We start from the raw sequence: 21,438 nt of genomic DNA on the forward strand, positions 1-21,438 counted from the left end.
CAAAATGCCTTCCATCTGCACCTTCTTATGCAAGACCAGAGCAGCAGTGCAATGCAGTGGCCACTGGGAGGAGTATTTAGTTTAACTTGTGAGTATCATGTCCGCTCAACTGTGTGTGTGTCTTTGCCTCTGTGTGCAGTTCCACTCAGGTGGCGATCCAAAGACCGGTTCTGTGGTTTCTGCACAAGAAGCACAAGCTCAGGCCATCCTTCAGCAGACCAAGGTATACAACCGGTTGCATGCTGCACATACAGCTTACTCAGAAGTGTAGCTTATATATAGCTCTGAAGATTATTAAAACCAGACTATCTCTTCTATACTGGTTCTTCTTTGTCTCCTAGCTGGCTATGAAGGGACCTCCAGGGCCACTCGGCCTCAGGGGAAGACCTGGGCCACTGGTGAGTGCATCCTTCATTATTTATGTAAACTCTGGCAGCCCAGAGGATTTTAAAAGTTATTTCTCACACAGTACTTGGCAGATGAAGCATTTGCAGGACATAGGGAGTAATTTACGAAAGTTTGCAGACTTGTGATTGACAAGTCGTTGGGCAGTGAGCATATCCTGGATAATCTAAAGATGACCTTAATTCACAAAATCTACTCCATGTTGTCTTCCCTATGACCAAAATCATGAAACTGAGCTCATAAACTAAGCAAGAAAAACATTTACTGAAGTCACCTAGAGCAGAATCAGGGGCCGTTTTTTCCATAGATGTCTATACAACTGGAAGTCTTTACAACCAGTTGAGTCGCCCTCTGCTGGACATCAAAAAGAATGCAGGTTTAGGCCCTTAGGGCTAGAATCTGAGTGCATCTCTTATATTTAACCATTAATGACCTATGCAGTGACGATTGTGTGACCTTGTAATATGTATTAAATATATTTATGTGAATATCTGCAGCATACGATAGCACCTATCGTTCACATTTTTCGCCTGTAACCTGGTATACGAGAGTGCATAAACAGATTTGATTCATGTAGTATGTGCATATGTGCATTTAAAAGGTTGAGTGGTTGCTTATGTAACTGAAACATTCATTTGTCTGTGTGTATTCTTCCTAAAAAAACACTTCCAATTTCCATTTTTTTTGTTTTTTTAAATATATATTTGCAATTTGCAATTTTTAAAAAAATTCTTACTATTAAATAAATACGTCAATAATATCAATATGTTCTTTTCTCAGGGTGTACCAGGCCCCTCTGGGCTGAAGGGAGCCACTGGTGAGATGGGACCACCAGTAAGTTAGTTTAAACACACTGGAGCACCAGTTAAACTGTGTTTGTTAACACAATTCACCACTGGCAACATATCACCTGGATCTCGTTCCTTTGATGATTTTATTTTTCCTGTAGGGCCCTCCAGGACAGCCAGGTATCTCCGGTCAGAATGGGCGACTTGGGAAACGGGTGTGAATACTTACTACAGTTTTTATTGTTGAAACTGTTATAAGCATGGATTTAAAGTAGTTATTTCTGTGACTAAACTATTACCATGTCTGGGTCTGTGTGTGTTTTTTAGGGTCGAGCAGGTGCAGACGGGGGTCGTGGTGAAATAGGGGAGACTGGAGCAAAGGTGAGCTAAAGTCCCAGTCACACCTCACTTTTGCGTCTCCTTAAACTGAGACATTAACTTTCTCCTTTTCATCTTTCTTTAAGGGAGACAGGGGATTTGATGGCTTGCCTGGTCTCCCTGGAGACAAAGGGCATAACGTAAGTTATGTGGCTGAAAAAGTTCCTGTTAAGTAGATAACTCTGAATAGCACTTGTCAGCTCCCATGTGTGTAATTTCTCAGGGCGACAGAGGGAAGCCAGGCCCTGTAGGTCCTCCTGGAGAGCTGGGAGAAAAGGTGAGAGGTCGTGGCAGTTGTAGGTGTATTTTATGTGTGCAGGTGCTTCTATTTATGGTTATTCATGTTTGCTTTTTTTTTAAAAACAGGGTTCTCAGGGGCCACTTGGGCCGAGAGGACAACCAGGTGATGCTGTGAGTGTTTACAAAAACACACCTTAGTGCCATTCAGCATATTCAGTTAGACCATTTGCCAGTTTTGGAGTCAGTGAGTGATGTATTACACATTTTTTTAAACTTTTCTTAAATGTAATAAAGTATGCTACTTAATTACTCACTGGAGAAAGTAGATTACTTTCTCGGTAACATGACCTGGAACACACCGTCACATAATTATCAACACCGACACAAATCGTCGTCCTAATGAAGACACACGTGATCTTTCTGTTAGTGTTCACGTACAAACACAAAGCTGAAAACTGAAAACAAAGATGAAAACTAGCCCAAAGTCACTTTAAAGCGATCTCCACACTGATTCATGAACAGGTAGAAACACAGGCTACAGGCCTGACTGCTCATCACTGCCTTTGTTACTTGTTGAACTTTAGGCTGGACTGAAATGAACACACACTCAGCTTCACTTTGGGTTCTGGGATAGCTTTGTGTTAACATGCTGTTTGTGCAGATACTTGCAAAGAACTGACATAGTGTTAGTAGTATGATGCAATTGTTTATGTCGTGGAGGCAGTTTGCTCTTTACCATTGCAGCTCTTGTCGATTTGTGTGATTAAAATAAAATTAACCTTAGGTTGTGAGTGTGTATTAACGTTAGATAAAAAAAAAAAGGGCTCGTACGAATGACGTAAGCACTTTGAGTGCTATGTAAGAACCAGTCAGTTTGAGACTTAAGTTTGCAACAGAAAGCGGTGCTAAAATGTGGCTGCAGGATGGTGCACAATCTCTACTGCATGCTACATTATCTTATTTATATTAACTGATCTGTGTTTCAGGGACCCAGAGGTATGACTGGCCCCAGAGGTCGGCCCGGTCCCCCAGGCATGCAAGTGAGTGTGAACCTTATCCTTTTTAATGCACCACCTTTTCACACATTAAGATCTACAGCTAACAACAACAGACAATGTAAGATAAGAGTGATTACAGCTCTGTGCCAACTCTGTGTTTAGCCATGAAAAAAACCCTCTTTTACATCAGCTGCATGAATCCAGCTGTGGTGTAACTATCAGATAATTGCAGGAGATAATACCTAATCACAAAGTTGCACCCCTTCTCCATTTGTTAACATTGTGTTATGTAATTCTTATCTGAGAAAGAGACTGTTTGCTGGCCTGAAGCCGTTTCATTTTGTGTAACGTCTGTTTGCACTTGTAGCAACACACGTTCACGCTTGTCGGCATCCGACAATGCTCTTTGCTTTGTTTAAATATATTCATTGATGTTGGTTCATTACGCTTTAAAAGCCTCAAGCAGGAAAGGTGGTATACCTAAACCAGTGGTGCAGTTGATCATTTTTAAATTGTTTCCAGTCCCAGGGGTTTTATGTAACAAGCTTTAGAAAAACAAATGTAGGGGAAATACACCCTCCTCCTTACAGCTGAAGGACACTTAAAAATTCTAATAATGACCTGAAATATCATTAGATTATAACGCCATCGAATATTACATATCAGTGAAAGGGACACTTCTACTATTACGAGTACACTGGAAGTTGAAATTAGATTCACATGGGATGACAACCAGGTGTGAGCAGGAGGACTCCAGACAGAAAGGTGTTGATGCTGATCAAGCTGGAATTGGTTATAGAACCATCTCTAAAGAACAGACTGTATACAGATGGACAAAATTTAAGAACAGCTATCGACAGAGTTCAGTGCAAGAGCAAAAGTGTTAGAAATGCTGTCGACAGACCTGACGTGCACAGTTTATGTGAGTAAATCCAGTCTGAAGCTGTTTTGTACAAAGAAAAGGACAAAAATGCCTCTAAAACAATGTGCAGGACTGATCAAAAGTTACCTGAAGTGTTTAATTGTAGCTTATTGCTTCACAAGCAATAGTTTTACCTCTGCACACCACCACAGTGGATGTTAAAAACAATCGAGATCTGATTGAAGTGCAGCCTTTTGTCTTTAATTCAGGGGTTACAACTGTTTATGAATAACAGCTATTTTTATACACAGTCCACCATTTTCACATGCTCAAAAGTTACTGGACAGTTGAGTGACAAGCAGCCTTATGGCCGTGAGTCCTGTTCCCTCAGTTAGCCATGACAAGTTAAGCTCATGACAGGAGTGGGTTCCCAGCGTTGTTCATCTTTTCTTGGTAGTCGTTCACTGGAATTCTCGATATAAGGCCCAAAGAAATGTTGATGCAAGTCAAGAAGGATGAAAAATCAAAATAAGCCTATCAGAGATAACCAAACCAACAATCTGGTAGATTCTTAAAATGTAGGAATGCACTGACCACCTCATCGACATCAAAAGACTTGAAACCTGAGACCATGGAAGACAACTGAAGTGGATTGCTAAATTCTTTCCTTGGTAAAGAAAGCCAACTAGGAACATTATCAAGGATGTAGATGAATCATTGTCAAGGCCTACAGTCCAGAGACACCTTTACAAGGTGAAAACCAGGGGTTATACTCAAGAAGAGGAAAGCCAGGTAAGAGACACACAACATCTAAAAGAGTCTGCACAGCTCTGAGGGCATCTCAAGGGAGGAAACACAAAATTTTGCTGAAATAGCCTCTGAAAATGGGATTTTATGAAAAAGAAAAAGCCTTATTCCTGAACAGTTAATGCTATACTTTAAAGCTTAAAGCTAAAAGTCCGACCTTCAATCCCATCTCGATTTTTTGATTTTTTTAAGCGATTGTTCGAATACTTATGGACTGTATTGTATGTTTTCCTCACACAAACATGTGATTTTTGCTCATTTTCCTCAACAAATGAATTAGAAAAAAAGAATAGAAACAAATCAGCAAATATTTATCAAAATATTTAAATATGTAAAATGTTTGTTTCATTTTTTCAGTTCTCTTTTTCACTTAGGACTTAATCTGATAATGTTTCAGCTTATAGTTCCAGAGAAATCTAAACAATGGCAGCTGCATGGCTTCTTTGTTTACTCAGACATTATTTTTTTTTGTAGGAGTAAAGAGTTCATACGACAGAGAAAGTTGGTGGCAGAAAGTACACCTCATGCAAAGGAATTATCTTACACAGGAAGTAGCAGCTCACAGTCGGCCCACAAAACAATGCACGTCTTTAACCAGAGTCCTATTATTCTGAACAAAAACCTCATGTGCTTTAAATATTTTGGTTAGAGGCCACATAAGTAGATTTGAGGATATAAAAAAAATGTAGTCTCCTTCTTTAACCGCCATCCTTTTTCTTCTCACAGGGCATTCGAGGAATTGATGGGGCTCAGGGTTCAAAGGGAAATATAGTAAGTAATATAAACGCTGAAGACCCCAGATCTATGTTGATCTGTTCTGATGACATCATGTCTCCTCTGTGACAGGGACCGCCAGGAGAAGTAGGAGCACCCGGACAGCAGGGCAACCCTGGAATCATTGTAAAAGCAGTGAACATACACTCACAAATGTAACTCAGCTGCATACATGTATCTAAGGAAATACTAATCCTCTGTCTCTGCTCCAGGGTTTTCCTGGTCCTCAGGGGTTAGTAGGGCTGCCAGGAGAAAAAGTGAGAGTCTTTTACTTGGATTCTTTCCTCAGAGCAAAGAGAATCTCAGTTGACTGACTCATCTTTGTCTCACAGGGTCCTCAAGGGAAGAAGGGGATGAGAGGCTTGCCAGGAAATGACGGGCCCCCAGTCAGTAAATGCACACTTGTATTTCTTTACTTTTGTGATCGCTTGTGACATGATGCACTCCCTCAACTTCACACATCGTCTTGTCTACAGGGTCACCCTGGACGAGAAGGTACCCCGGGGGAAAAAGGACTGCCAGTAAGTTTGTTGTCTCTGAGGATTTATGTTGTTTTCATGGTATTACAGCTGACTATAATATGTGAATATGCTCATTTCTAGGGTCCTCCAGGTGTCCAAGGGCCTGTTGGATACCCTGGGCAACGAGGAGTTAAGGTAGAAAATGCAACCTGGTTTGGAGATATATGGATATATGAATCCATTAATTTGTATATTTCTGGATATGTTAAAAGGCAGAGTGAGGTTTCCAGTTAGTAGGGTTAATCTTATGTGTATGTAACCACATGATACCAGTATCAACTGACACTACAGCAGCACTGACAGAGGAAACTTCTCTGTGAAGATATATGAAGTTCTAAAAAGAAAACATTTTTACAATTCAGTGAATTTATAGCATACAATATCCACAATATCAAAACTGCACGCCTGATATAGTGCAGGTCCAAATCAGACTCACCAAAGCATGGACTTCTCTGACCACTAAGTCTTGTAACTTGCGAGTGGGTTGTCAGAGAGAAAAATCCCACTGAGGTCTAAAGAATTTGAAATCAATTCAACTTGATCCCAACTGTTGTGTCAAGGCACGTTATATATTTTAAGGCAGAGGTTCTTAACCTGGGTTCGATCTAACCCTAGGGGATCGGTGAGTCGGTCTCAGGGGTTCGGCAGAGCTTCCGCCGTGACATGCACGGCTCATTTTGTGCACCAGTAAAAAACAGATCTATGTCTTCAATTTGAAAAAAAAAATCATATTTTATTTTTCAGTAAAGAGGGGTTCAGTGAATGCGCATATGAATCTGGTGGGGTTCGGTACCTCCAACAAGGTTAAGAACCACTGTTTTAAGGTAAAGACCCTACAATGACAGAAAACCCCAATCAGATACGAGCACGTGCTTAACGACAGTGGGAAGGAAAAACTTCCTTTTAACAGGGAGAAACCTCCAGCAGGAGCAGGCCCTATGTAACAACAGATGGGGAGGCAGACAGGACAAAAGACACTCTGTGGAAGAGAGCCAGAGATTAATAATAACTAATGATAAACACAGAGTGAACACTTTGTGATGTTCCTCAGTCTATTCCTGAATAATCTGTAGCAGGAAGCATTACCCTGTTTAAAGAGGCCATTGTTATTAGGGAATACATCTGCCATGAAAGTGTGTATGTGGTCTCTAACCATGTACAGGGAAGTGGTACTCGCCAAAGTAATATCCACATGAACGCCAAGGTTTCCGAGCAGAACATTGCTTCCTGCTGCCATCGCTGCCCCAGGTGAACAACGCTCAAGTGCCCATTGTAGCAGTGGAGAGGGGTCAGCACGGGTTCTCTGAAAGGTTTATGCAGCTCTGTAAGCTGTGATGCACTGCATGTTCTGTCACCTTTCTGTCAGAGCCAGCAACGTGTTTTTGTTGCAGTTTGTACTACTGTAGCTCTACGTGTGCATTTATGTGCCATGGGCGCTGATGACTCAATCGCCGGTTCCCAGTTTGTCCCTTCCTGGAACACATTTGGAAGGTATAAAGGAGTGCATGCTGGGAACACGCCACAAGACCTGCTGCTACAGAGATGCTCTGACCCAGTCATCTCAGTTTCACCCTATGAGTGACTCAGGTCCTCACCATTTTCTCCTATTTTTGCTTCCAGCACACCAGCTTTAAAAACAGATTGTACATGTGCTGCGAGAGGAATCAGTTTTTACTATTGTGACTGATCAGGATTTGTCAGCGTACTCAAAATGTATTATTCTTCCACATTGGATTTCACCATAAGCTAAAGTCAGGAACAGCCAACTGTGACATTGTATCATGTGTTCTCTCTTTACTTGTTGACTTCCAGCTTTGTTGTCTATCTTCCTGTTTGACAGGGAGCAGATGGGCTCAGAGGTTTAAAGGGCAGCAAAGGAGAGAAGGTAACAAAGACAGAGAAACAGCGCAATTTGTTCTAAAATACAGTATACAAGGTATTTGTTCCAGAACCATCTGTTTAGGCTGTCTGTTAAATTATCTGGACATTCCTTTGTCTTCCTGTCTCCTCTCCTTTGCTGTGCCTGCAGGGAGAGGATGGTTTTCCAGGGGCCAAGGGGGAGATGGGGGCAAAGGGGGATGTTGGGGACAATGGAGCACCAGGGTCTCGAGGCGAAGATGGACCTGAAGGTCCCAAAGGCCAGTTGGGTCCCCAGGGGGAGGCTGGACTTATTGGTATTCCCGGAGAGAAGGTACAGAGCAAATCATAGCTGATCAGTAAAAGTATCAGTGAATAATCCTAACTCATATTGCACAACATGTATTAGGAGTCATGCTGCCTCTCTTTTTAGGGTAAACTGGGAGTACCGGGACTGCCAGGATTTCCAGGGCGACAGGGGCCAAAGGTGAACTAAACTGAATGAAAGTAAACCAGATGTTGAAGATATAATGTACGCAAAGCAAATCTATGCGTCTTTTTCCTCCCAGGGATCTGATGGGTTTCCTGGTTCAGTGGGAGCTTTGGGAGAAAAAGGGAAAAAAGTAAGTGGAGGGTTTGACATCGTGATGATATTTTCTCTGAAAAATGATGATGCTATTTCCTTCAATATTCTTCTTTTGTCCTCTAAATCAGGGCCCTGCAGGACAACCAGGAAGTGCAGGCCAGAGGGGACCAAATGTGAGTATCGTCTCAAAACAGATATTTGAGTAATGGCAGAAAGGACACGGTCAAGGATGCCATTGTCTCACTTTATGTCGGGGTCATTCTGGCTCAAATCAGCACGGGCTTTCTGCTTGAATCGTTCATTTCCATAAAAGTTTTATGGTGCAAAAATAAATATGATGATTTTGGTGAAATTTTTGCGTCATATATCAAATAGTTTTCAAGGCATGCTTTTTTGAAAAACAATTGACCCATTTTCAGGCCTTTTCTTCTCTCATTGAAATCTGCAGCAATGTCTGAACATGAGTATCTCAAAAACTATTAAAGATAAAAGCCTGGAAATTTCAGTGGCCTTTCTTACCATCAAGATGAATCAGACTCTGTGATTTGAAACAAACATAAAAGTTTTGGCTAGTTAAAAAGTGAAACAAAAAAGAAATCCTGCACTCTTGCAAAGTCCTATATTGGAACATAGACTAATAAAAAGGTTTAATATTGCAAAAGACAATTAGTGGCGATTTCTGAATAGCATGTATTTGAATTTCACAGTACCGTAAAGTAAAAGATGTAAATACTTTATACAAAATTCTTAGTCACAAATGAAAAAAATATTATGATGTTTTTAATATAAATTGAAGAGGGACAAGAACATTGGCTGATTTGATCATAGTCTATATAATTTTGTTCTTTTTTGTAACCTTTTTTTTGTACGTCTTCAGCTACAGCCTGCATTGAAGAGACCCTCTTATCAACATGTCACATCAGCTGCAACATGGCTGAGTTTTCACAAAGCAGCAATCATCAGAATCAGCCCTCATTTTGAACTCATTTGCAAATTTCTGTGGCTGTATGTTGCACAGATATTATGGCAGTGACAAAATCTCTCCACAGAAAGATCGACATATAAACATCTGAAAGTACTACCTGTGTAGTAAAACTGGCACATTGCCGTTGCCACATTTATGGACACACTGTTCAGAAAGATGGAGCACATCTCCATTCAGATAAAATCCGATGCATGAAGAATTTTACCATCACATCTGCACATCTTCACATCTTTCCCAAAATGGTTTCTTCTCCTGTCCTCTCCTCTCTTGAAAGAAATTGAGCCATACTGTGTAGAAAATATGGTCATCGCCGTGATGATGTCACCAATCGGTTTGTGAAGCCCTGTTTTAAAACATCAGTGTTTTGTCACTCCCATGCTCCAGAGTGTAAAGAGTGTCGATTCATCAGCGATCAAGCCTGGTTAGCAAAATTCTGAATTTATGGGTGAAGAGCATAGCCACACGTATCTGCTAATTAGGCCAAAGTAACAAACAAGCATCAGACACAACAAACACAGGCGAGAGAGACAGTTTGGTGACTCAGATTAGAGGAGTTTAAGGCTGGCAGAAAGCTCGCTGCTACAGCTCCCTGCATTTGCACATCTGTCAAAAGTGTGCAGAAAGGCTGTGACTCTAACTTTAAGCCTTCAAAATGAATTAAACAGGTGAGTTATCAAAAACTCCAGGCCTTTACTGTTGTCACGAAGGACTAAATTAGCTATAAAAAACTGTAATTGAAGCTTTAAATATGGTTACATCTGCTCTAAATTTATTCACCGGCCCACTTTAACAGGAAGCCTCTAGTGGCTGTTCAAAAAATTACATTTTGGCACTTCCCCATTGACTTTTTTGTTTTTGAGCCTCACAGGTTGCCACTTGCCCAGCAGTAATGTACATGCCTCTGCAGACGCACTGACTATCTTCCTTCTCAGATCTGTACAGGTTTGTTTGCCCTAACTTTGAAGTTTCTTCTTTGGCAGGGTGCACGAGGTGCCAGGGGAGCGAGAGGGCCTACTGGTAAATCAGGAGAAAAGGTTTGTTGACTGTATTGTTAGCCAATGGCAAAATCCTGTCACCATTAGCTATGGTTTAATATTTTTACCCATTACCGCCTCCTTGTTCTTCTTCTCTCTTATATTTTCATAGGGTGCTTCAGGACATGATGGCCCACCAGGGCCATCTGGAGAAAGGGTAAGAAAAATACTTTTAACCTATATTATCTTATCTTTAGATTTTGCTGTTTATAGGCTATTTTCTGTTTTTTAGGGACCTCAAGGGCTACAAGGAAGGAATGGAGAGCCGGGACCTAAAGGAGCAGTTGTGAGTGCAGTACAGAGATATGTAGACACATTCACAAAATTTCACACATACAGTGATGTGAAAAAAAGTTTTTTTCTCAGGAGTGTATGCAGTCCTGTGAAAAATTAAGTACATGATTCAGAACCGCTTTCAGCAGCAATAACTTGAAATAATCCTTTTCTGCATGTCTTCATTAGTCTCTCATAGGATTGTGGAGGAATTTTGGTCCACTTTTCTTTACAGTTTTGCTTTAGCTCATTGAGGTTTACGAGCATTCATTTATGAACAGCTCTATTTAAGGTCCCAATTTAGTATTTGAACTAGATTCAGACGTGTTGTTTGACCAGGCCTTTGTAACACCTTGATTCTTTTGTTTTCCAGCCGTTCTGTTGTAGATTTACTGCTGTGCTTTAGATCGTGGTCATGTTACATGACCCAGTTTCAGCCAAACTTCAGTTGTCACAGATTTTCTCAGATTTAATTCTGGAATAGTTTGATAAACAGAGGCATTCATGTTTAACTCACTGACTGCAAGATGCCCAGGTCCTGTGACTGCAAAATGAGTCCAAATCCCCAGCCCTCCATCACTGCGTTTGACAGGTGGTATGAGATGTTTTTCCCCAAACATGGCGCTGTGCGCATGTGTCATAGCCAAACATCTCCCCTTTGTTCTCAACATGGTTCCAGAAGTCTTCTGGTTTGTTCTGATAAAACTTTGCAAACGTTCTTTTAGAAAGTCGTGAATGTTAAGATGTAACCTGTTAACTGAGGCCTGCAGAGTCTAATCTTGGGGTGAATCTGCTAGGACATCCACTCCCAGGAAGATTGTGGTATTATGTTAACGCATATCCAAATGCACCAGACCATTAAACTACCAAAACATCTGCTTTTATAGAGGTGCTTGTGCTTGTTGATGATCATTTAATCAAGTGCATTTGATTACCTGCTCCTGATTGCTCTTTATCCTCTTAAATCCTGTGGACGCATTAAGAGTGCATTTAGTTTTTCACAGGACTGCAAATGGTGCTGTGGAGACTTTTTTTGACATAGATGTACATTTAGAACTGATTCATTGCTGTTTACAACTTCTTCTTGCAAGAAGAAAATAGACCAAGTTAGGAGGAAACCGAGTTTGTAGATCAAGCTGAAATTCTGTACAGTAAACAAAACAAAGATGAATTTGACCTCCAAGTGATTATTTGATATTCTACAATTCTAAACTATTACCAGGTTCATGACTTGTTTAAAAGGTTGAAGGTGAAGGGTATTTTACCACCTCATATTTAACTTCCTGAGCTTCATTTCTCACCAAGTGTCTCTGTGTGTAGGGTCCAGCTGGGAAAGATGGGCTTCCAGGTCACCCAGGCCAAAGAGGAGAGCCGGTGAGTGAGGTCATGGGTCGTTGGTTAAAGATGTTCTTTTTGTCTCCCCACACACAAAAACTCATCTGAACATGCTTTATTTCCATATTTTCTATGCTGCAGGGATTCCAAGGAAAGACTGGACCCCCAGGACCTTCAGGTGTGGTGGGGCCTCAGGTAAGCACGAAAGTGTGAATCCTTCATGTGCTGAATGTTTTCATTGGTATTACTGAGCCAGTCACATTGTTATATTTTTTTCAGGGCAAATCAGGAGAGCCCGGCTCACCAGGGGACCGAGGTCACCCAGGAGCACCAGGTGTACCTGGAGAGCATGGTTTACCTGGGACTGCTGGGAAGGAAGGTGGAAAGGTCAGTCCACATTCGCAGGTCCACAGTGTATGATAGAAACACAACGCATGCTTCAATTTCACTATGCTTTTCATTTCCTCTCAGGGGGACCCCGGTTTACATGGGACATCTGGGAAAAATGGACCTCCAGGCATGAAAGGGTTCAGAGGGAGCAGAGGAGCCCCGGGCATTATGGTAACACACACACACACATTAATATTTAGTTCTTACTTTCTTAAGATTAGGAATAATATAAGATATAAATTCAAAATGATGTGTGATATTTCCAGGGACCTCCTGGTCTGAAAGGTGGATCGGGACCTCGTGGGTCACCAGGAGCCATAGTGAGTCTACAGCATGTCTTCTGGGTTTCTGTTTGTTGCATAGTTATAAAGTAGAATATTTCAAACATTTTAACCATTTTTGCTAGACTGTGATCAGGTGATTTCCGATTCACATATTCACTATAAAAAATTAAACAAAGACAGAAATGACACAATGGAGAGAAACCACTTGAGAGATCTTGAATACAAACCCAAGTATCAGAGTCAAGCGTGGTTAGTAATCCCAGCAGATCTTAATGCAGTCCTACATTAGCTAATGGCACAGCTGTTACCCTTTTTTTGCTTCCTCTTGGTAAATCACACTCATGGCACACTGATAGATACAGTCGCTACTGCCTGTGCAAGCCACTTTGTGGCTCAACCCTTGCTGACAATCAAAGTAATGTCCATTGTTCTGTCAGGGATTCTTGCTGTTACTTTCCTGCTTTTTGGCAGAATATACTGACAAACATAATTTGCTGCAGATGGATAAAACAGTCCGATCTCAACTAAAATGGTCCTGAGAGAAATGGTGACTGTATGACAAATACTCTCCTGCCCCAATAAAAAGCTAATCATTTTCTTTAAAACAGCCAAACCAGAAAACATCAAGTCATTCATGTTGCTGCCTTAGCAAACACAGTTTGTAGCTCCAATGTGCATGTGTGGTTGAAGTAAAACCTAAAAAGAAAAAGCCAAAAGCACTTTTCAAATAGTATTTGGCATATATGTTATTTATGTCAAGTGCTATTATTTTCCTACAATGACTAAAAAAACCCCCTGTTTTTTAAGCATTCAAGTGTCAACATGGTGTACTGATTGTTTCCAGGGGCCAACGGGTGAGAGGGGCCCTCCAGGACCAGCTGGTGCCATTGGACAGCCTGGTAGGGCCGGAGCAATTGGAGGACCTGGACCAATGGGAGAGAAGGGGGAGCCTGTAATTACATCTAATCTTCTATGTTCTTATATTATATTTGCCCATTTGGTCCATTTTCATAAGCAGCATGGATGAAAAACAAAGATCCATCAAAGTAGTCTGTCTTTGGTTGGATTGTTAGTTTTTACTATTGATATGTTTTTGTACAGAATAACAGGAATTAAATGTGTGTATTTGTGTCCCAGGGAGAGAAGGGTCCAATAGGACCGGCAGGTCAGGATGGGGACCAGGGACCTGTAGGGATGCTTGGGGCAATGGGCACTGCGGGACCTGCAGGAGAGGACGGGGATAAGGTAAAACCAAATGCACCTGTATGAGCCGGAGGGGATGGGTGAGTATGTGTCTGTACTGTTGTTATAAGCTGTGTCCTCTGTATGTGTCCACAGGGAGAGCAGGGAAAACCTGGACAGAAAGGCAGCAAAGGAGACAAAGGAGAAGGAGTGAGTCTGGAGCCGCAGACGTACATACTCAATAGTGCACAAAAACATGATCATACATGTTTGTTTCATCTTCCCTCTCTCCTCACAGGGGCCTCCAGGGCCTACTGGCCCCCAGGGGCCGATAGGTCAGCCTGGACTTCCGGTGAGTTTGCTTCTCTCATTTTTTCATTTTGAGGGTTTTGAAAATTGAAATGTCTCAATTTACACTGTCAGTGTCAATTCTTCAGCTAGCTTTTCACTTTGTAGTTTTTTATTTACCGTGGTGTGTATTTCATGATGAAACTGTATTGTATTCTTACCAGTAGTATGGGTACCAAACATCTGACGTATAAATAATTTACCCATCAGATCAATCCCTTCATAAATTATTTCCATTTGGTACTTTGTACTGATACTTCACAGTTTGTTGTCTCTCTCAGTCAAACAGGTTTAGTGGGAATTACATCATTTCAGAAAGTTAAATAAACAATTTCAGTCATAAAGACATTTCTCACTCTCCCCTGCATAACAGGGTCTAGATGGTTTGCCAGGTCCTCGGGGCCAACAGGGCATGTATGGCCCCAAAGGAGATGAAGGTCCCAGAGGCTTCAAGGGCTCTACAGGACCAATAGGATTACAGGTGAGACTCTTATTTTATGAAGGCAAACAATAAAGTCTGCACTCTCGTCATATAATGCTGTATGTGTTCTCCAAGGGCATGCCTGGCCTACCAGGAGAAAAAGGCGAGAGTGGCCATGTGGGACTGATGGTGAGCTCTTAATCTGTTTTATTATTTGCCACATTTTTTCCACTCCATTTTCTATAATCAGTAAACTTGTTTCTGTCTCATCACATAATTTAGGGTCCACCTGGACAACAAGGACCTTCTGGATCTCAAGGACCTATTGGGGGGCAGGTAAGTCTCACAGGCATATTTGTGGATCTGCATTTAGTCAAGCGCTTGATTTACGTTTTGATGAAATTAAAAAGTCTCTGTGGTGAACAGGGGCCACCTGGTCGTCCCGGGATGATTGGGCAGCCAGGTGTTGTTGGAGAGAAGGTAAAGAAAATAACAAATAAAACAGCTTTTAGATATTGATGCTCTTTCCAGATGATCTTACACCTAATTTGCCTTCCCTCTTAGGGTGAGGATGGTGAGGCAGGTGATCCTGGAGCAGTTGGTGTTTCAGGAAAGCCAGTGAGTTTGTTTGCTTATTTGGAAGGCACGGACATCCTTTAATCCATTTATAATACTCAATTTTTTTCTCTTTTCCTTTGACATACCCAAGATGATCACTTACTCTGTTCTTTTGTTGTTTTAGGGAGCAAAAGGAGAACAAGGGGAGAAGGGAGATACGGGTCCTCCAGGAATGTCTGGTCCTCCAGGAGCTAGAGGCACCCCAGGGGAGGATGGAGCCAAAGGCAATGCTGTAAGCGACATTCATGACAAAAAAAACATACTATTTAAGTGTTTATCAGTATTATAATACTAGTCAACCCAAACCACTGTAATACACTATGAAAATCTTTGATTGCCTGATTACGTTTAATATAGTTTGTGGTACCCTAACATTCTTCCCTTCCTATACTGTTTAATGTACTAGACAAGCAGGAAATCCTACTCCTACTCCAACCACTTGTTGGAAACCTGTTCAATTGCTTATTAACACAATCTTTTCACATATTCAATGCTCCAGTCACATGTCGGGAACTGTTGGGAAGTGCATTTAGGCATGTAGAACTGAGCATCAGAATGGATAGCAAAAGTGATCTAAGTGACTTCGAATGTAGATTTGTTGATGGTTCCAGATAGGCTGGTATTAGGCTGGAGCATTTCAGAAACTGCCAGTCTACTGGGATTTACACACACAGTCATCTCCAGACAAAGAATGGTCTGAAAAAGAGAAAATATCCAGTGAGCAGCAGTTTTCTGAAAACGCCTTGTTGATGCCAAAAAGAGAGAATAATCAGAGCTCATATGAAGACAACAATAACTCAAAAAACTACTTGTTACAATCAAGGTATTCAGTAGAGCATCTCTTAATGCACAGCAGATCAAACCTTGATGAATATGGGCCTCAGAAAGAACTATAAAAATAAGGCTAGCAAAAAAAGCATTTAGCAATTAGCTAAAGACTTTACTACTAGCTTAAGACTTAGGGTTGCCAACCGTCCCTTAAAATACGGAATCGTCCCGTATTTCGAAACAAAAGTACACGTCCCGTATTGAGCTAATAAGGGACGCACTTTGTCCCGTAATACAGTGAGAATCAAAAGTAGTCTATAAATGTTAATGGAATTAACGCTTTGTTTGAAAACATAATTCCCAGCCCCTCTCCTGCTTTGTGACCAATGAGCTGACAGCACACTTATGACAATTCGAGTATGACAATTCAGATTACCGCTCATCTCATTGGTCGAGGAAAGGTCGCTTACGGAGAAAATACCGGAAGACAACAGATGACCACAACAAGAAGCATGGCCAACAGGGAAACAAACGCCGACACTGCGGTGCAAGTCTCGGACGACAGTACACCTAAAGCTGGGCAAACACTGTGCGATTTTTTTCAGTCACGTTATTCAGCTCCTGCTCAAACTGCACGATTGACTCGCAGTTGGTAGGTCACGATGCAGGGTCTCACACTATACCGCCCGATGCTCTGATGCGACCTGAGTGCTCACACTGTGCCTCCATAACACGAAGGTTATAACAGAAAATCTGTCGCGCTCTCTCTCTCCGTCTTACACTCACACAGACACACACCACCACCACCATCAACTTTGCTAAATTGCTAATGAAAAACATGATCAGGCAGCTGTGATTGAGCAGCAGTGTAAATCCAACTGTTTTCACGGTTGTTGTGGTCGTGATAATTTTGTGAGGCCACATCGAAAAGGCTCGGATGAGCTTTCCAAAGTTCTACAAGTTGTGCCTCCATCGCTTGTGTCCAGATCACACGCTGCACAGCTGTGCTGCTCCATCTTTTACACCAACGTTTACGTGTTTGCGCGCGAGCAGTGTGAGCGGCTGTGATGAGACCCTCACGAGCGATTGATGATCGGGAGCTGGTCGTGAGGTGTTAATCACTTTTCGTTACCCCACGTATACTACACGATGCACGATGAAGGCCAAAATCGGTCAAAAATCGGCTCAAAATGGGCCTAAAACTGCACAGTGTGAGCCCAGCATTAGAGCAGCAATGTTTGTTCCCCTCAGAGAAAGGGAAGAATGGGAAAAGGAAAACACCTGGCTGGAAAAAGTTAATATGGGCATGTGCAGTGAATATCAGCGCTATGTGGCCAGAAGTGTGATAATATAATTTATTTTGTGTAATAAACAACTGCAAGGATAGATGATTACAACAAATAGATGACTAATACATAAAAGTAATACATAGATGAATAATGATGATGAGTTAAGATGCGTAATCATGGGAACAAGCGGGTTTACAAACAGGAGCAGCTGATTAGCATTAGAAAAGCTGAAATAATATTTCAACTGAAGCCGATTGTACTAAATGCACTAAATGTGCACTGTTACAAGAATATTTTTCTTTCTATTGTTTTCTATTATTTTAAGTTAAGCAGGACAGAGTTCTTTTAAAGAAAGATTTACTTATATTCTCAAAAGTTAAGCATGACAGGCTTCTGTTTAAGAAGGAGACCTGTTTTATTGTGTTAATGTTGTCATTTTGAGCTAAAAATAAATGGCTAAATGATCATTTGTTTCACATGTGTTCATATCACAAAGAATAAACATCTACTTAAATCAAATTCAAGTCAAAGGGTTAAAAAAATAATTTCACACACAAAAAAAGAGCTAGAAAATTCACCACACTGGGAAGGGTGAAGACAACTGGGTCGCCCGGCCCTGGCCACGAGGTGTCCCTTATTTATTTTTCAGGGAGTTGGCAACCCTATTAAGACTTTAGAGACAGAAGCTTCACAACGCAGTGCTGTATTTAATTTCCATAATATATAAACAGTCAGAAAATCAAAGTAAAGTCCAATTAAGCAAGAAAAATTATGTTACGGAACATTTCAAGGAGTATTTCATAAAGAACATGATTAGAAAGAGAAATAATCTCACTTTAAAACTTAAAAGTGTTGTATACTTTGTAGCGAATGCACTGTTTCAATCATTTATGAAATACACTCTATGATGTACAACATGTTGGTGTAGTAGCGCTTCTCCTTCACTCTCCGCAGGGTCCTATAGGTCTGACTGGGGACCTTGGACAGCAGGGAGAAGCTGGACCCAACGTGAGTGTCTGCTCTTTGTTTTCTTCTTCTTCCTTCTCTTCTGTTTGATCTATCATCCTCATTCTGTTTGATGCATCCACTTTACAGAACAAAGACTCACCAAAAAAGAGCTTTCTAGGATAAAAAGTCATTATTTTTTTAAAGGACTTCAATGTTTCATCTTTGTCGGTTGCATTGCACTTGCAGTTTCCTGGAATTTGAATGAATTCAAACTAAAATGTTAAAAATATATGAGGACCCATAGAGAGGGAGATGTGGAATAAACCAAACTTTGAAATTACATCCGAGCTAAATTTGAAAACACCAGGCAAACATATATTTTAGATGATCTGTGGAGAAACAAAGCTCCTCGTGAGCTCTTATATTTCCACTGGAAACTAAATTACATAAAATCCTCATTATGTAACATCTTTGTAGTTGTTGTTTTCTCAGTCAGACATCTACCAGGCTAGTTTTTTTCTTATTTTTTTCCCATTTTATTGCTTTTAAAGCTGTTATGTGTTCCTCTGCCCACAATCTTTGTTCCCCCATCAGGGTGTTGATGGCCTCTCTGGATCTAAAGGAGACACAGGAGACCCTGGAAACCTTGTAAGCTGTAGACTGCTGTATGAACACAAAAGAAAACGCAACATAATGACCGACCAGCTAACCTTTTTCTTTAAATGTACCAGGGACCCCCAGGGGCACCCGGGGAACCTGGACCACCTGGGCCTCCAGGGCGAAGGGTCTGTCTGTTTTTCTTATGATGTTCTTTTGTCTGCATGCAGAAACCTCATTTTCTATTTACTGTTAAATCTGAAGATTAAAACTTCTGCTGTTGGGCAGAGGTTGGGAGTATTTTTGCTTAATGCATTCTCACTGTGCGTATGTGTGTGTGTGTTTGTGCATGACTGCACCCTTATGACAGATTCAGGTTAAAATGTTTTAAAATGTTGTTCTTCAGGGCCACATGGGGAAACCAGGAAAGGAAGGAAAAGCAGGCCTGAAAGGAGCGAAGGTGAGAGTTTGAAACAAGTCTTTCAATAATAACTTCTAAATACTGGCAGTGCCTGAAAGCTGACTTGCTCTCTGTCACTGCAGGGTGCTCTGGGATTGGAAGGTCCCATTGGGAAGACGGGCCCTGTGGGAGCCCAGGGGCATCCTGGCAAGCCTGGTCCCCAGGGTCTGAGAGGGATCCCCGGGCCTGCAGTGAGTTAATTTAGGAAAAGCACAGAAGGAGTGAGTAAAGCACGGAATACATGATGTTTCAATCATTTCTTTGTCTTCTTTCAGGGTGAGCAGGGTTTAAATGGACCACCAGGCCAGACAGGACCACCAGGTCCCATGGTAAGATAACCCATCAAATAGCAAATCTGAGAAGTTTTCAACAAAATCACGCTTCCATCTTGCATTAAAACCACAGTTTGATGTTTTTGCATATTATTCTAAAGATAATTTAAAAGAAAAAATACGTGTGTGTAGCACATAAAACCGAATTATAAAGGTTAACATTACATTGCAATATAAAACACCTAGAGGCAACTGTTGTTGTGATTTGCGCTATATAAATAAAATTGAAGTGGATTGAATTGACTCATCATTTCATCTCCTCAGGGTCCACCGGGTATAACAGGACTGAAGGGAGACCCCGGCAAGAAGGGAGACAAGGTGTGTTCATACTGTACTCACAAATATTCAAGTTATCCTTTACTGGGACTTTTCTTTGACCTCATCTCTGATATCTTTGTAGGGTCATGGTGGTGTAATAGGTCTGATAGGGCCACCAGGAGACATTGGAGAGAAGGGTGACAGAGGACTACCAGGAAACCAGGGATTACTGGGTCCAAAGGGAGATGAGGTGCTTAAAAAATGCTTGAACACACTCTCCAAGCAAGCAAATAACACAAGATGTGTAGAGGTGTATCATGAAAGTCCAGTATCAAATCATGGCGACATCTAGATGCTGCTGTCACAGTTTTAGCTTTATGATGATATGCAAAGTATAAAGTTTGCTATAAACAATGGTTTAGTATCTGTTTTTGATAGAGTGAGTAAAGAACTGAAATTTGTCCAGTTATATAAATGTAAAGAAAATGCATATTTAGTCCCTGAAGGTTCTTATCTATTTCAGATATTATAATGTCATGATGTTACCTAGCAACCACCTTCCAATGGGATAAAATTACAAAATGTTATTATTTATGATAATAGTGATAATAATTACTATAACCACTTATAAAAGTATCACATCATTTTAATTTAATGGCAGTAATATCTAATTTAGCAAATATTAAATTACATGTTTGGCACATTAACTTATGAAGTCAAGTTTACTGTACTTAGACACTATATGAAAGGTTTAATGCCACATAATAATTATGTAAATGTAGTTAAAGCGACAGGATTTTAAGGCAGAGTGTCTTGGTATACTTTTTCAACCTTGAACAAAATCTTAGATACAAGTGTTTTATTTAGTGCTGTCAGTGTTAATCTCATTAAAATGACGTTAATGCCACAACCGCGTTAACGCGGCAAAATCTCCGTTAGCGAGTTAGCGCGGATCGGCCTGTTGAAGGTGAACAGAGACAGTTCACCTTCAAAGTAAAAGCTGCACCTTTTGAAGTGTGTAGCGCTAAACCAAAGAAACAACTTGCTTTAACAATAAGAACAATTCATAAATATCATAAGAACATATTTCTGTCACTTTTTATCACTTGATAAATTGTTGGTATGACTGATGATTGCGGACACTGATCTGTTTATTAACTACAACATGATCATTATTTTTAATGTCTATATACTTTTAATCGGTTTAAACAAATATCATTTGGCATTAATCCCAAGCTTTCCAGTATTATTCTGATAATTAACTGCACGTAAAAGGAATCTGCTGACTATGTTCACCCCACTGTGTAATATTAGGGTCCAGTTGGTTCATCAGGTCCTCACGGTCCACCTGGTCCTACGGGTCTGTCTGTGAGTTTGCACGATTATTTTCCTACATGACTTATAAACACATAAGCATGGAGATTTCTGAAACAGTGCATCCGTGTTTCCTCTTTTTTGCTCTCTCATTTCTCTCATAGGGTGTGATTGGTCAGAAGGGCTCTAAAGGAAATCAGGTAACTCTGAGATTCATCATTTCACACAACTGAATTATTCAGTGCTGTTATATTACACCATAACTACTCATAACTGAAACTGAAAGACTGATCATTTTGTGGCTCATTTAGGGTCCAATTGGTCCTAGAGGAGACACTGGGCCCGCAGGACCTCCAGGACTCCCAGTGAGTAATATTTAGTTCATT

At 40.9% G+C, this 21,438-nt stretch overlaps 1 protein-coding gene across 1 annotated transcript in view; it reads left to right on the plus strand.

The window, feature by feature from the left end:
- The window catches only part of LOC146630244 (uncharacterized), a 36,798-nt gene that overhangs the window by 9,400 nt on the left and 5,960 nt on the right, over positions 1-21,438 (plus strand). Inside the window, exons 12-60 of the mRNA XM_085356560.1 lie at positions 140-223; positions 342-398; positions 1,186-1,239; positions 1,355-1,408; positions 1,521-1,574; positions 1,658-1,711; positions 1,795-1,848; positions 1,938-1,982; positions 2,798-2,851; positions 5,205-5,249; positions 5,325-5,378; positions 5,465-5,509; positions 5,585-5,638; positions 5,729-5,773; positions 5,855-5,908; positions 7,614-7,658; positions 7,803-7,964; positions 8,064-8,117; positions 8,200-8,253; positions 8,345-8,389; positions 10,182-10,235; positions 10,348-10,392; positions 10,468-10,521; positions 11,829-11,882; positions 11,985-12,038; positions 12,123-12,230; positions 12,315-12,404; positions 12,500-12,553; positions 13,362-13,469; positions 13,655-13,762; positions 13,856-13,909; positions 13,998-14,051; positions 14,421-14,528; positions 14,604-14,657; positions 14,751-14,804; positions 14,895-14,948; positions 15,033-15,086; positions 15,211-15,318; positions 18,098-18,151; positions 18,686-18,739; positions 18,823-18,876; positions 19,095-19,148; positions 19,232-19,339; positions 19,424-19,477; positions 19,745-19,798; positions 19,881-19,988; positions 21,053-21,106; positions 21,217-21,252; positions 21,364-21,417. Of these exons, the coding sequence (XP_085212686.1) occupies positions 140-223; positions 342-398; positions 1,186-1,239; positions 1,355-1,408; positions 1,521-1,574; positions 1,658-1,711; positions 1,795-1,848; positions 1,938-1,982; positions 2,798-2,851; positions 5,205-5,249; positions 5,325-5,378; positions 5,465-5,509; positions 5,585-5,638; positions 5,729-5,773; positions 5,855-5,908; positions 7,614-7,658; positions 7,803-7,964; positions 8,064-8,117; positions 8,200-8,253; positions 8,345-8,389; positions 10,182-10,235; positions 10,348-10,392; positions 10,468-10,521; positions 11,829-11,882; positions 11,985-12,038; positions 12,123-12,230; positions 12,315-12,404; positions 12,500-12,553; positions 13,362-13,469; positions 13,655-13,762; positions 13,856-13,909; positions 13,998-14,051; positions 14,421-14,528; positions 14,604-14,657; positions 14,751-14,804; positions 14,895-14,948; positions 15,033-15,086; positions 15,211-15,318; positions 18,098-18,151; positions 18,686-18,739; positions 18,823-18,876; positions 19,095-19,148; positions 19,232-19,339; positions 19,424-19,477; positions 19,745-19,798; positions 19,881-19,988; positions 21,053-21,106; positions 21,217-21,252; positions 21,364-21,417 (3,120 nt within the window). The remainder of the gene's footprint in view (positions 1-139; positions 224-341; positions 399-1,185; positions 1,240-1,354; positions 1,409-1,520; positions 1,575-1,657; positions 1,712-1,794; positions 1,849-1,937; positions 1,983-2,797; positions 2,852-5,204; positions 5,250-5,324; positions 5,379-5,464; positions 5,510-5,584; positions 5,639-5,728; positions 5,774-5,854; positions 5,909-7,613; positions 7,659-7,802; positions 7,965-8,063; positions 8,118-8,199; positions 8,254-8,344; positions 8,390-10,181; positions 10,236-10,347; positions 10,393-10,467; positions 10,522-11,828; positions 11,883-11,984; positions 12,039-12,122; positions 12,231-12,314; positions 12,405-12,499; positions 12,554-13,361; positions 13,470-13,654; positions 13,763-13,855; positions 13,910-13,997; positions 14,052-14,420; positions 14,529-14,603; positions 14,658-14,750; positions 14,805-14,894; positions 14,949-15,032; positions 15,087-15,210; positions 15,319-18,097; positions 18,152-18,685; positions 18,740-18,822; positions 18,877-19,094; positions 19,149-19,231; positions 19,340-19,423; positions 19,478-19,744; positions 19,799-19,880; positions 19,989-21,052; positions 21,107-21,216; positions 21,253-21,363; positions 21,418-21,438) is intronic.

Source organism: Diplotaxodon limnothrissa, linkage group LG6 (genome assembly GCF_057381915.1).
Source record: "Diplotaxodon limnothrissa isolate DT_005_m linkage group LG6, D_limnothrissa_male_GT1.1, whole genome shotgun sequence".
In the NCBI taxonomy this organism is placed as follows: Eukaryota; Metazoa; Chordata; class Actinopteri; order Cichliformes; family Cichlidae; genus Diplotaxodon; species Diplotaxodon limnothrissa.